The following is a 13,934-nucleotide window of genomic DNA, read 5'->3' as shown; positions in this document are numbered from 1 at the left end:
ACGAATCCTTTAAACTTCTCACCCAACTGACCTACTGTTGAAGCTTATACAAATAATTACAGTTGACTGCCTCGGGAGTCCAACATTGCAGTGCTATTTTAATTTTAAAACTTGCTCTCAAACCGTCTTGGGAACTTTGCTAAATTTTAAATACTTTGCCGGAAGAAAAACGACTTTGTTCCATATTTAAAGTGACGGTTTTAATTGGTATTGTAATTGGGATTTATACAATTTGTAATTATTGTAATTACACGGTGCGAATATTGCCGATCTTTAATTCGTGCATTTTTTTGTTTGATATCAAAAATTATATTATTTTATATTACTGCTATTGCTGTTAAATTTACTTTTCTGGTAGTTCTACAGCAGCTATTAGTACTTATAGCCTTCACATTTATATGATGGTCTGGTGTGAAGTTTATGTCAAATAACAACAAGAAATATTTTGACAATCATTAACTAGAAAATAATTCTTTTTCTGGTAAAGTCTTAATATTTTACTAAGTCATACAGCGATCGGAGTGACTATTATGAATGGCATAAATCGCACTCTACAAACTTGAAACGATTTCAGAAAGTAAGAAACTTAAGTTCGGAATTGTGAAGACAAAGTTATTTAACGAAATTAGTGTGCTCTTGAAAATCCTAATTGAATTATTGTGATCCGGACACCGGTGGCGTAATTCGATACCACAAGTCAGGTCCGCAGCTGCAATTAACTTGTTTTAAAGTTTTTCAAGCGGCTAACTTTGATACCTTAAGTGATTTCCTGGTTTTACTTAAGATTAAATGATTCATAAAGGGTTTCACACACACAATGATTTAACTACTTTGTTTGCTTCATTAACGATTCTTTCAGAAATTCACAGCTTGGTGATTCTGAATTACAATCAATAACACGATGGTGAATAATTATGGCAACTTTTGTTTGTGTGTGTCTGTATAAAGTAAAATAGTAAATACCGTCAAGTTGATCCATATTTCAATACAGAGGCTTACTGCACTCATTAAGCCGGCTTCTTTCACTCTCGATAGCGGAAATCGTTTTTGAAATTCACCTTAAAAGCTCTCGTAAATGCCGGCTCATAATTAGTGCAACACTAATGAATCGCACTCGCTGTGTGAAACACTGTGCCTTGACCTACATAACGACAATAAACTACAACGATTTATAAGCACGAAGCATTTTTAAGTGGAAAATTGGTAACTTCAATTAAAACATGCTATGAGACTAAATTAAAACTACTACGTTAGTAATAATTCGCAATTTTTTCATTTAGATATCAACCCTACACGAAGCTTGGTGTCTCAATTGGCCTGTAATTACCCAATTCAAAGTACCCTTTGAACTAAACATAGTTCAACTACATTACTTTGTCAAGATTTTTCAGTCAACCCTACTCCATATTGTAAATTTTTAACAGAAAAAATAAATAACCCACTTACATGCTTGAACTATGTTTTAGTACGAATAATTTTATCATACAATTAAACCGAAGCGATAGATAGGAAATAACGCACACCATCGTATCTGTAAAACAGGACAGACACACAGCTTAATCCTTCTAAACATTTTAATTAAACTCGCTAAGAACTAAGATTAAACACTAAGAAAGGGCTGACTATTGCTTGTTCTGCCCCATGGCCCACTTTAATGTCACACGTACACAACATGCCTTACCATCTTATTGATGAATTGAAATGATTCTTAAACATTTAACAATGTTTAAGAATCAATTCAATTCCCCTTTCATTTTATCTGACAATCATAATATCTGACAAACTCCTTAAAAATAGTGACCATAAGTAGTTGTAATAGGATATATAGGTTTTTAATCTACATAGACGAAATTGCACTTAACAGCTTTTTTTACTAAAAAATACATAGTTTGATACATAAACAAAGCGAGGTCAACGCCCCTTCTTCCGTGACATTGGAGTGTAGAATTCGCGTGTTCAATAAAAAAATTGTCAATTTATGTTCATGAAAAAGGCGGTGCGGATAATTCGCGAAGCGAGGCTCTGTGACCCCTTCAGTATTTCGTTTGAATGTTCAATTTAAATTAGAAACGAACGTAGGGTCGGATTTTTGACGTTCTTTTTTATTTGCTAATGTGATTTTGATTGCGTGGCTTTTGGAAAATACCATTTGATACAGTTGGATCTAATTTGGATGATATTTATTCAAATTTTGTATATTTTTTTACAAAAACAGTAACATATATTTCCTCAATAACGTTAAAATATTGACAAGAACAGCGCGCTGAGTGTCGTCCAAGAAACTTTGTTCGAAGACTAGCATCCATGTAAAAATACTAATTAAAAAGCGATGAACACGCAAATGCATTAACATTGTAATGCAGTCTTATAGAAACTCGTAACGTCTACGCAATAAATGTATAGTGACACAGAAACTGGTGCCGTTGGCAACCACGCAACACCACTCAGCTGTTGGCACCGCTGCTTGCCCATTATCTGTTGAATTTCTGTTTAATGGAATTAAAGCACGAAACTCGGTCGTTTTTCTGATAAACAACATCTTAATGCGCCAAATTAAAAGGTCTGATGCCAAATTATAATAACGTCTCAGATCCGCGAGAACATGTTTTATCAAAAAGGTGCACATATCTTTAACACTAAATAAACCTAGTACGTTCAAACTTAATTTAAGTATTGCTATGATTTTTTGTCAGGCGTTATACGGCAATATCGCAACAGCCATTTTGAAATAATTCGTTAACAAATAGAAAGACAATGTGCATGTAAAGTGTTTTTCAAACAAGAGTGTATAAGTGATTGTGTGTGAAAAAAAATGTGTCCGTTTAATCGGACAGGACACTGACCCGGGCGAAGTTTGGTTACCGGGTACGCGTGTGTCAGGTGGCAATGACGCGGGTAGCGGGTGTGCCCCCGCGCTTATCAGGAGATAAGGCGGTGGCTGATAAGATCGGCCTAGTGGCAAACGTGGGCAAGTCTTCACCGTGACCAGGCTGCTTGCTAGACAGCGGCCGCCGCCCGTCATGCTTCATTCGCTCAACGCACTCGCCGGCAAAATATCGCCGGGCGGCGGCCTCGACAACAACGCAAACAAACACACGCATCCGAACAGGAACCACAAGGCGTATGCGCCGTCATCACCCTACTCCAAAACTAAGTAAGTCTTAGATCTGACATATTTAATAGACTATGAAGTAAAGTGACTGCGTCACCTTAAACGATCGATAAGAGCAAGATACTGAATATATCGTTCAATTAAGAACTACATACTATGTCAAATATAGCTTCAGATGTATATAATAAGATAAACGAAGCATTAATATGATGCTGATGTTAAGTATAATAGCTTTTTCAGCAGATTAAATTTACTTACTGTGTTAAATGCTTGATAATATGTAATACGTATGTAGACAAAATGTTTTTAGAATGTTAACATTGTCCTCGTTTTTTTTTAATGCTAAAAATGTGAATGTTTTGTGCAAAGATTTTTTTTTTGAAAATATAGGTATCTGTGAGCAAATAGTGTGTTACTTCACTTCGGATTAATTAATGTACTCCTTATTAATGTTGACCTTTTAATATCTAAATGGTTTACGTTCTTACAGACCTTGGTTCCTTAAACGTCAAAATGGTTGTAAACCTTACAATATTAGACAATGTACTGGTTCTTACAAGGTTACACTTTTATTTAAGAATAATTTCTTTAAAATTAGTTAGTTAATGAAATAGTTTTTCTAAATTAATGCACAGTCATATGAAACGAATGGTATATGCGAGTACTTTTCTTTTCCTAAACGGCGATAAGATAGCCTGTTAAAATAACATAATCTTATGACGGGTTGAGCCGTTGAGGTGATGTCACGACACGTTCTGGAGCCAAAACTCTGTTTTTAAAAACAGGAACTATGAACAAAATTTAAAATTTATTAATAAATTAGAAAGGAAAAACCATTTTTATTACACATTAAAGTCAGTAGATATATTGATAGTTGGTTCACCTGGACTTAACGCGACCCTAGACAGCTGCTCCGATAGGGTGCTCCAACATGTTATCATACATATTAATATGATAAATTAACCCTTATATACTGATTATAAATAATTACCTAACACACTTACATAACCCGTTCTTTTGGTCTCAAATTTCTGCGGCTTTTTATTCAACACAATATTTTTAAACTTCGTCTATTATTATAATCAATCAGACAGAAAAAGAATCAAACTTATTTATTCGCAAATAACGTTCTCTCGAAGTTTTTTCTTCGATTGTAAGATTAGTACTCGTCACTCACATAGATTACACGTGTCGTGAGATAACCAATAGCATAAAATATATATGTACTAGTATATATGATGCACTATGATATGATACGAAGTAATACGCTAACATAACATTTTCTGCAGTTCACTTTCCTAATTATATGAACACTACCGAAAAATCGATGCAAAATCTATGAATGCTTTAAATATAGTCAGTAATAATGATAATTAACTAAAAGGTAATCAAAACGCAAACATCACCCCCAAATCCCTGGGGTGTGATAATTTTGTTGCGAACTATTTAGCGTAGATTAATATTCAAACATACATTGCAGATTGTAGATAATAATAATGGTAGTTATCATAATATGAAAACAACATTTTATCAAGCTGCATGTGGTCGTATTTTAAGCGCTGTAATCTTCAAATGGGCTAAAAGGTGACAAAATGTCTTCATCGGCAAAACGGTAATTTTTACAGCGTGTTTAAACATTGTTACTAAAATATATTTTTGGTATATTTACAATATTTTTCAACATTACAAATTTGATTAATTTCAATATTTTAAACAAAATTAAAATTTTGATTCGGTTAATTTATACTCGGTTATATTTATAAAATGGTGTAGGTTGGCCAACACTTGAAAATAAACTATTGAAATGTATACATTCAAATCAAGTAGTTTAAATTCAAAATCGCTTGAGTTCGGCATACATTTTAATTCTACCTTAATACTGATAGTAAAAATGCAATAATGTTAGGCAAGTGTGTTCGGTTTGGAACGAGACGCGTTGATCGTGTTATAAAGTGATAATGTTATCAGGAGATATATTCCCTCTTATCAGTGATAACATGAACACAAATATGTACTATGGGTACAAGCCAGGCTCGGCAAGATATACTAAACATTTCAGGTAATAATGTGACAGTGTATACCTTTTTGAGGTTAGATTTATTGTTTACGGCGTGAAGGAATTCATCTTTTTCTTGTATTTTCACCAATTAGTTGTTATTAATTTTAAATTGTTAAGTTGAAAGACGTTAGTGCTATATTGGTTGTAGCAAAACAAACCAAAATAGTTATTTTTTGCTGGTTTCTGCAATTTAGTAACAATATATATTATTTATATATATATATATATATATATATATATATATTATTTATATATATATATATATATATATATACATCCTAAATTATATTTTTATATGTATCATCTATTTTCTAAGGTAATGATAACCCACTACCTATAGTTAGAAACCACATAAAGAAGCAAACTTAAAATAAATTTATCAAACAAACAAAAGACCTTTAGTGCAATATTTTAAATCAAATAGCCAGGCGTAACATAATAGCATGATACATTTTGTATAGATATTGTTTGAGTAGCGACCTACGGGCACATTTAACAGTAAACGGGACCAACGTATTTCAAATAGTACCTATTTGGTTTTTTTTTTTTATGGGGCAGAATGCAAACGAGCAAGCAGTTCACTGAGAATTTAATACTTACCGCTGCCCATATACACCAGGAGGCTAGGTTTGAGCCTAGTGGTATGCTGTTCTCTTGAAGACCAATAACTCTTTACGTTTTTCCTTTTTTTATTCGTAACTATATGGAACTACAGTTGGTTCCTTAAAAACGTGTGAATAAAGCTATCAGGTAGATTCAATACAACTCTAAATGGCTGTTTCTGTTTGTTTCAGTGGGATAAATAATATGAATATAAATAATAACAACAACTGTACGAGTATCAATAACAACAACAATGACGAGACATCGGAGATGCCAGACCCTGACTACATTAAGGTATTTTAATCTATTTTAATTTTAATACCAGTATATTTATTAAAATTATTATTATTGTAAACTATTAGACAAAGATGTTTAATAATTTACATAATTTATTATATTGATAAATTGAATTATATAATGTACAAGTTGAACTTCTTAGAATTTAATTGTTTATGAACCTATTTTCAAGATACCCCTTGAAATTCAAAACCGCTTGGCGATACCAATGATAGGTGATTTACTAAGCGTCTCCTTAGTGGCTAGCAGCCTCTCAGAGGTTATGTACGGTACTATCTTGCCACTAAGTGTCCTGACTCAGGTTGCACTATCTTGTATATGGGGATTAAGGAACTGATAAGGTCATATTATGTATATAGGTGTTTTTTTTGAAATAGTAATGGATAACAAATGGATTACTGATACTAGATTGTTTTCTTTCATTTTTATTAAGTCACTAGCTGACCTGGCAAACGTCGTCTTGCCAAACTACTACCTTTAACTCAGCGCCATCTGTTAGAATTGTATCAAATAATAAACAAATGTTAATGTTATCGTAATTTTAGTAAGGATGCCTATTTTTTTGAAAATGAAATATAGCCTATGTCACTCAGGAATGATGTAGCTTTCCAACAGTGAAAGAATTTTTCAAATCTGCCAAGTAGTTTCGGAGCCTATTCAATTCATACAAACAAACAAAAAATCAAACCTTTCCTCTTTATAATATTAGTATAGATGATTTAATGATTAAAAAGTAAACTCAATCAGGAGATATATACGCTGCCATATACTTTCTTGAATCACTTACCAGCTATTAAATTACTTACAATTAAGTCAAATATTTGACCATAACCAATGATTAGTATATTATCATATCGAACATTTGCTATCCGACTTAGCATTAAATAGGTTGAAAATCTCGTTATATACTACAAATCTCTGAAAAGCCTCAAGTGTAAACACATCCCGATTCCTTGATCCGGGCGAGTGTTCCTTACACCGCGCTCATAAATCCTGCCGCATTAGTCGACTCTCCGTGTGTTTGTATCGCAAATACAAATGCTAATGGTGCTATAATAATCTACTTTAGTGTGTGTGTGTTTGACTTGAAAATGTTTTTTATTTAATTGTAGGAGTTTAGCACAACAACACTTATTAATTATGCCATTTTATTGAAATCGTATATAAAGTAATTTTACTTTACAATTATTTTATTATATTATATATATATATTGCTTGATCGTTAAATGATTTTTTCCGTTATCTCCATCGTAGTCATGGTAACAAAACGTAATGTTCTAATTAAAAGGTGAATGATTTAGCTTTTAGCTTTAGTAAAACTAATTTTTACCATTTCATTACCCACTTTAAAAATAGATTTATTTATAATTGAAAGAAGGTGGAATTCATTACAAACAGAAGTTTAAACATTCTTACTTAAGTGAAGAATTGTTAAGCAGTTGATGTTAATAATTAAACGTTTTACTTTCTCTGCAACTAAAATGAAAAGTTAAATCCCTCCAGACAGTTATGATGATATTGCCTCATTTTAAACTTGAAAATGTTAATTTATCCTGTGGCATTTGTAGTTGAATTTTCGAAAATTTTGAAAGCTTTTTAAGCATTTAAATTAGTAATAGCAGCCTAAAAATATTAAGTATAATACATCCGATAATAAACTCAAACTAAAATAAAGGTTTGCAACCAACTTTGTAATAAAATCATTATTCTTATATAAGTTAGAAGACGTTTATTATTATAACTAATACTTAATACTATATACGAATTGCAGTAAAAACACATAACAGGCTTTCGTACAGTGTAAAACTGCAAATGGCAGAAATAAACCTTTGTCCTATAAACAAAATTTGACCCTCTGTAAATAGGTACATAGTTATATTTTTGTGATAGCGAATATACCTGTACGTATAATCTGTGTAAAGGTTGTTATCACGAAACTCGAGGGATCAGCGATGCGATACTTCAGGTGACCTACATTGTGCGATAACTTATCAAGGGAATGCGATTCTCACATCGCTCGGTATAACCAAATATGCCTGCACAAACACACCAATATACACATGTCTCATGAAAGCGTGTTGAATTGGGAAAAATTATCCATACGATGACGTTTTTCATAGAAATTGTATGATTTAGTACTAGAATTGTGTTCAAATAATATATTTTCATAGGTTCGTTTAGGGCTTACTAATATTAGTCTCTAAATACATTTAATTATGAACAAAATAAATTATTATTGGATCTTACATGTCGACTTTACCGTGTCGTCGTAGGGTACAGTTTAGGCTACCGTAGGTGGATCATTATTATTAATTCATCATTGTATGATCACTGTCCAAACGGTATAATAGGTAAAATGTTAATTATTTAGTTTTCCAGAAAGCGATTTAATATTTCAGATGTTCGTTGGGCAAGTACCTCGAAGTATGGACGAAAATGACTTACGGCTGATGTTTGAGGAGTTTGGTCGGGTGCATCAGATAAATGTGCTGAGGGATAAGATCACTGGTGCTAGTAAAGGTTTGTACTTATTTTTTTTTTTTAATTGATGGCTTCAACCTTTATACAGTATGTGCTATAGATCTATAGTCTAGTGACTAGTCTATAAACTAAACTAAAAGAAATTGGCCTTGCCAAAAATTTATCTACGCGTGTAAAGGAAAAATAACTTTTGTATGGCAATCAAGATTTTTAATAATTTGCCAAAAACATAAAAAACTGGACTTCTTAAAAATCGACTTAATGCGCGAGTTTTGGAAAGAATGTTTATTCTGTAGATTATCATTTGCGTGAAATATTATAATTAATATTCATTTGAACACGTAAAATATACTATATTTTAATAATGTGATATTTTATCACTGCCAATAATATAAGAATTGCCAAAATGATTTAAATAAATTTAACTTTTGAGACAAGTTTGCACGCAATGTATAATGCATAACTGTCTTATTATTATTGAATAATGTCATATTATGTATCATAATCTACTCCCAAAATCATAATATTTTAGTGAAAGGAATCTTCTTAAAGCTATATAGATAGACACTTGCCGAACGAATTCAAACACATAGTGTTTGTTCAAATTTTTTAAGAGTTTGTCTGCCTAAAATCTCCTGTACTCCTGAATGAAAGCTGAATAATAGATTTATTATATTAAAGTTCTTATGAGCAGAAGTATAATATTATTATAATATTTACTAAACTTGGTTTTATATAGGTATAATGCGCACACTTTTTTAGGGTATTTTAAAATAAATTCATCCCATTCAGTTTGTGGAAGCAATTTTACCGACCTGAAGCACTCGTATACGCAAATAATGTAGTGGCATTTCTTTCTGCGAAACTGTAGGCGGGACATTCTCGCATTAGACATTTTTCTTTGGAAATATCTTAAGCATAACATATTTTTGAAATGGTTCATCACTTCACTTGTGTAAATGAACCTACAGTGTAGATTTACTCAATTTATGAATAATAAGTAACATTTTATTCTATACTAAATGAATCTTTGGAATCTTATCTAGTTATCACATACAACAATAGAAATAGGTTCAATGATAATATGTTGTTATTCAAAAAATATTTAATGGATCTGCTAAGGACCTGTAATAGTTTGTTACACGAGCAACGTAGAGTAGATTTCAAACAAAGCGGCTTATAACATAACCATACGTTTAATCATTAACTCACTCGCGAATTCAGTCTTATTAACCGAAGTCGGTTAATTAACGTGTCGCAAGCACCTACAAACGAAGACTGAGACGCAGACGAGTGTACAATTATTACTCACTTCAAAAGCCTACGTGATTAAAAACGTACCCTTTTCTTTGAAGTCAGTTCAAGCCTCGGTTTTTCGTATAGGATACGTTCCGCAAATATGTTACGAGTTATTAAACTTTATGACATATACGTTATAGGAAAGCTTTTTAAAATTGAGATCGATATTTAATTTCTTTTCACATAGTATTTAATGTCGAAAATTCCGAAGTCGATACCGCACATGCTTCAATACTGCTGCTTCAATAATACGACTGGAATCAAGATCGAAGTGTAATAACAATTTGTTTGGTGCTGTATTTTGTTTTTATTTATTTATTTATTCGGAAACCAAACAGAGACATCCTTATAATAAAAACAAAGTCAAAAATAAAACACAATACAAACACACTGGATGCGTCCACAACAGGTTACACTTATACAGTTTTGAACAATATCTAGTTAAATATACTAATAAAAGACCAGATACTTGCTTGCTTATCTCAACAAACGTATCGAGGTGTTATCTTATCTATGATATTGATATAATTGAAGCTGTAGTTTATACTACTACCTTCAATGTACATATAACAGAATGGTAAATGGAGATCATGTTTGCACGAAATTATTTCGCGGTACACAATATAAACAAATAATTAAAATATCAAATATCTTAAATAATACGTTCCCAGTTTAGTAATTTTATTAAAACCAACTGAGTTAACAAAATTCCCGTTTAATTAAACGAGCAATGGACAAGAATAGAAATGATATAACAGAGTGTCAATTGAGTTTTTTTTTTGTTGAAGAAACTTCCGAAATTTTCCCGAAGTTCGTCGGCTCGATTAATTCAAATTTAGTTCGAATGCTTTCGTTTTCATTCGAGTGTATTAGAGCAGCATAATTGTAATTTGTCTATTCATCTTTTTTAATGAACGTTTTTTAATTTGCACAACTTTTTTCATTGCAAATATCGCCATATATTTGGGTACATTTTAGGCATTCTTTACAAGAAAGAAGATATTCAGATACTAATATTTTCTCATATCATGAAAAAGGAGTTTCCTATATGTTGAAAAATAGACAACACGTTTAATACACTAATCGCCACCAACTAAGCCACTGTGAAGGCAGTTGTCAACCAAGTTAGCTAATACTTGTCTCAAACGTCACAAATGTTACGATGAAATGTTATTAGTAGAACTCTCAATATACGTCTAAGTACGAGCAGAAGTTTCTACTCGAGTCTGAATACTTTCATGAGTGAAACGGTTTCTCGGACTTGTTTCTTTAAATTACGGCTCAATTTAGACCCTCTAAGACTCGCCTGATATTGTTTCTTCCGACAATGCCGCGCATGTTACATGTTGACGTTTTTGCTGCTTTGTTAGAACTCTTTTGTATGGGTTTCCTTTTGTAAGTCGTATACAAATAACATATCTTTTGTTTAATTCTTTGAAGCCTTAAACTTGGTTCTATAAAATTCAGGTAGATTATTCATCTTTTAGAGGCGGTTAAAAAGGAAATTGTAATCTGAGGACTTTTGAAATACCTACAAATAATAAAGAAAAACCGAAGTAATTATTTTCTACACATACTCTTGTTGTTAAACTCACAAAATGTACGTGTATAATGTATTAGATTATTGTCGTGTAAGTCAAGGTCATTGTTTTGTATCGCTTTTCTATTATTATAAGTTGGGGCCATTAAAGTTATTTCAGAGTATATTCTTTACAACATTAATAATCTAATCTATTGATATTAGCGCCATCTCTAGGTAATTTAGTAAAGTACTGATTTCCTTTTTGACAAAATCTTGTATATTAGATATAGTAAAACTTCGTAAAGTTCCACCTTTTATTACTTATAAATGGACCAAGCAATTATCAGGCTTTTTAAGGTAGGCATTCAAGGTATAATTTCAACTGTGAAGCATATAATTATCACTGAAGCTTCCTAGGTATTTAACATTGAATGTTCTTATGTACCGACTTTTAATTGCTTATTGCACTTGATTTTATCTCGCATAGCCTACTATAAAAGTTGATTAATAATATAACAATGTTTCAATATTTGTTAGCAATATATGTTTTTTTTAAGATCAAGTAGTTAAACGTATATAGAATGTATTTTCGGAATTCGATCCCGTTTGCAAAATTTAATGTGAAAAAGAAAGAGTCATAAGGGTTTATGTTCAGTGTTTTTTTTAGATGTCTATGCATTATACGTAACTCATATTTAGTAAGTCTAGTCGGTAATTTTAATTATGCATTGATGTCATGGAGATATTAAGTGATGTGTGGACAGTCCACCCGTAATATATTTGTATGTACGTTCGCTCGGTGTGCTGTTATGTCATGTAAGCGTTCGCTTCTGTTCCAGGATGCTGTTTTGTGACGTTTTTCACGCGAAAAGCAGCCCTGAAAGCGCAAGACGCTTTGCACAATATCAAAACTTTGTCAGGGGTAAGTGCGTTTTATGTTCATTGTTTTGGGGTCACCAATATGAGCTCCGAGTGGTTAACACCTGGACCCCAGAATTGATAAAGTGGATATTTACGTGTGGAAAATATTGGTGGCCCCTTTTTGTAATGCTAATTTATTCCTTATTCTGTAATACTGTCTAATTCTATTATTTGTTAACAACGGATGTTTTGTGTGTTAGAAATCGTAAGCGCCGCCCCCTTAGTTCGGTGACCAAAAATTACTATTGATTTTATATATTGCTTCCTATATTTTTCATCGTATTACATCATTTAATAAATATGGTAAATCTACATTTTTAACAATAGATACGCAATTGAAACACTCGGTAAATGAACGTAATTTTTGTTACAAAAGCATAATTTGATATACAATTTCTACTCTTTAATCGATGTTATTCGCGCTCTTTCATAAATTTTAAGACATCAATACTACGAGGTCTTTAATATAAATTTTACAATTACGTTAAAAAGTCAATTACCAACAATTGAACGTAAATTAAACGTTTTTATATCATACGAAATGTGAGGATATTTTATTAAAGAATGCAAGGAATATTCGTAACTTCGCAATAAATATAATTTAGTTTACAACAAAGTAAGTACATTTTTTCATTAATGAAATCGTATGTTAAAACGCACGGGAGACACAGTGAGGGATTTAACGCAGTGAGCGACGTGAAAATAGCTTTGATGCCATTTCAAACGCCAACAACCCTGACAGTATATCCTTTCTCGTTTCATTTCTCATCGGGACCTGTTGCAATATCGAAACATAACAATTTTCATTATTACATTACACGATCGTGGCACAAACATCGTCCTGTCGATTGTTAGCGAGCACAATCGAATTACCGATTCTTTTATTCTGAATTTCCTCGGTCTTCCCACTCGAAGTCTTCGTTCGGCGATAATTCAATTCTATTATATTATCGGGGTGGTTTTTTCTCTCTCGATTGATTCCATCTCTTTGATCGGGAGCGGCGGGCAGGTACCTCGAACGATTTCCACCGAATTGGAGCAAAATATTTGCTGATTGTGGGAATTGTTGGAGTCTTATTTATGCCCTCTCGAAGCGATTACGTGGACGTCTAATTGTATGGTCTTTTGTTTGACGATCTTTGTTCATCGAGTGTTTTCGTAGCTCTGTTTACGATGCGTAATTATTGTTTTCCTACCCTCGATCCTAAGACAACAATTTAATTTTCTTCTATACCTTAGTACCTCACCCCGATTATTTATCGTTGGTGTTTCTAAATATAAATTATTGACGGAAAAGTGTTATATAATTCATTTAAAATCCCGAGAGCAGATATAATCTGTGGTGCTACTGTCATGACTGTCCCAGACCCTTGGTGAGACAAAGAGAATACTCAAATTGTACACAAAACTGGTACCAAACGCCTATAATAATCTACTTTTTTATGTAACCTTTAGCTCGTGACAATCCGATATATCTTTTAAACAGTCCAACAGATACCCCAAAATATAAACTATAGATATACGTGAGCATCTTTTAAAAAGTAAACCTTTGGTAATGTGATAATGATTAGAATAATCTTATCAGTTTTAGGGTGGAATTCCCAAAAAAATTTTCTTTGTCAACCGCAACCGTTGTTATT

General features: G+C 32.2%; 1 protein-coding gene across 5 annotated transcripts in view; it reads left to right on the top strand.

The window, feature by feature from the left end:
• LOC110999276 (CUGBP Elav-like family member 1) overlaps positions 1 to 13,934 on the top strand; it is a 192,911-nt gene that overhangs the window by 114,969 nt on the left and 64,008 nt on the right. Inside the window, exons 1-4 of one of the 5 annotated variants that reach the window (XM_022268259.2) lie at positions 2,930 to 3,154; positions 5,966 to 6,068; positions 8,471 to 8,591; positions 12,213 to 12,295. In XM_022268259.2, the coding sequence (XP_022123951.1) occupies positions 3,021 to 3,154; positions 5,966 to 6,068; positions 8,471 to 8,591; positions 12,213 to 12,295 (441 nt within the window). In that variant the 5' untranslated portion in view covers positions 2,930 to 3,020. Of the gene's footprint in view, positions 1 to 2,929; positions 3,155 to 5,026; positions 5,172 to 5,965; positions 6,069 to 8,470; positions 8,592 to 12,212; positions 12,296 to 13,934 lie in introns of those variants that run through there. The other 4 variants (XM_022268256.2, XM_022268257.2, XM_022268258.2 and 1 more) reach the window with 4 other exon arrangements.

Source organism: Pieris rapae, chromosome 10 (genome assembly GCF_905147795.1).
Source record: "Pieris rapae chromosome 10, ilPieRapa1.1, whole genome shotgun sequence".
NCBI classification, from domain to species: domain Eukaryota; kingdom Metazoa; phylum Arthropoda; class Insecta; order Lepidoptera; family Pieridae; genus Pieris; species Pieris rapae.
Note: the sequence above shows the minus strand (reverse complement) of the source record. Positions and strands in the feature narration are given on the sequence as shown.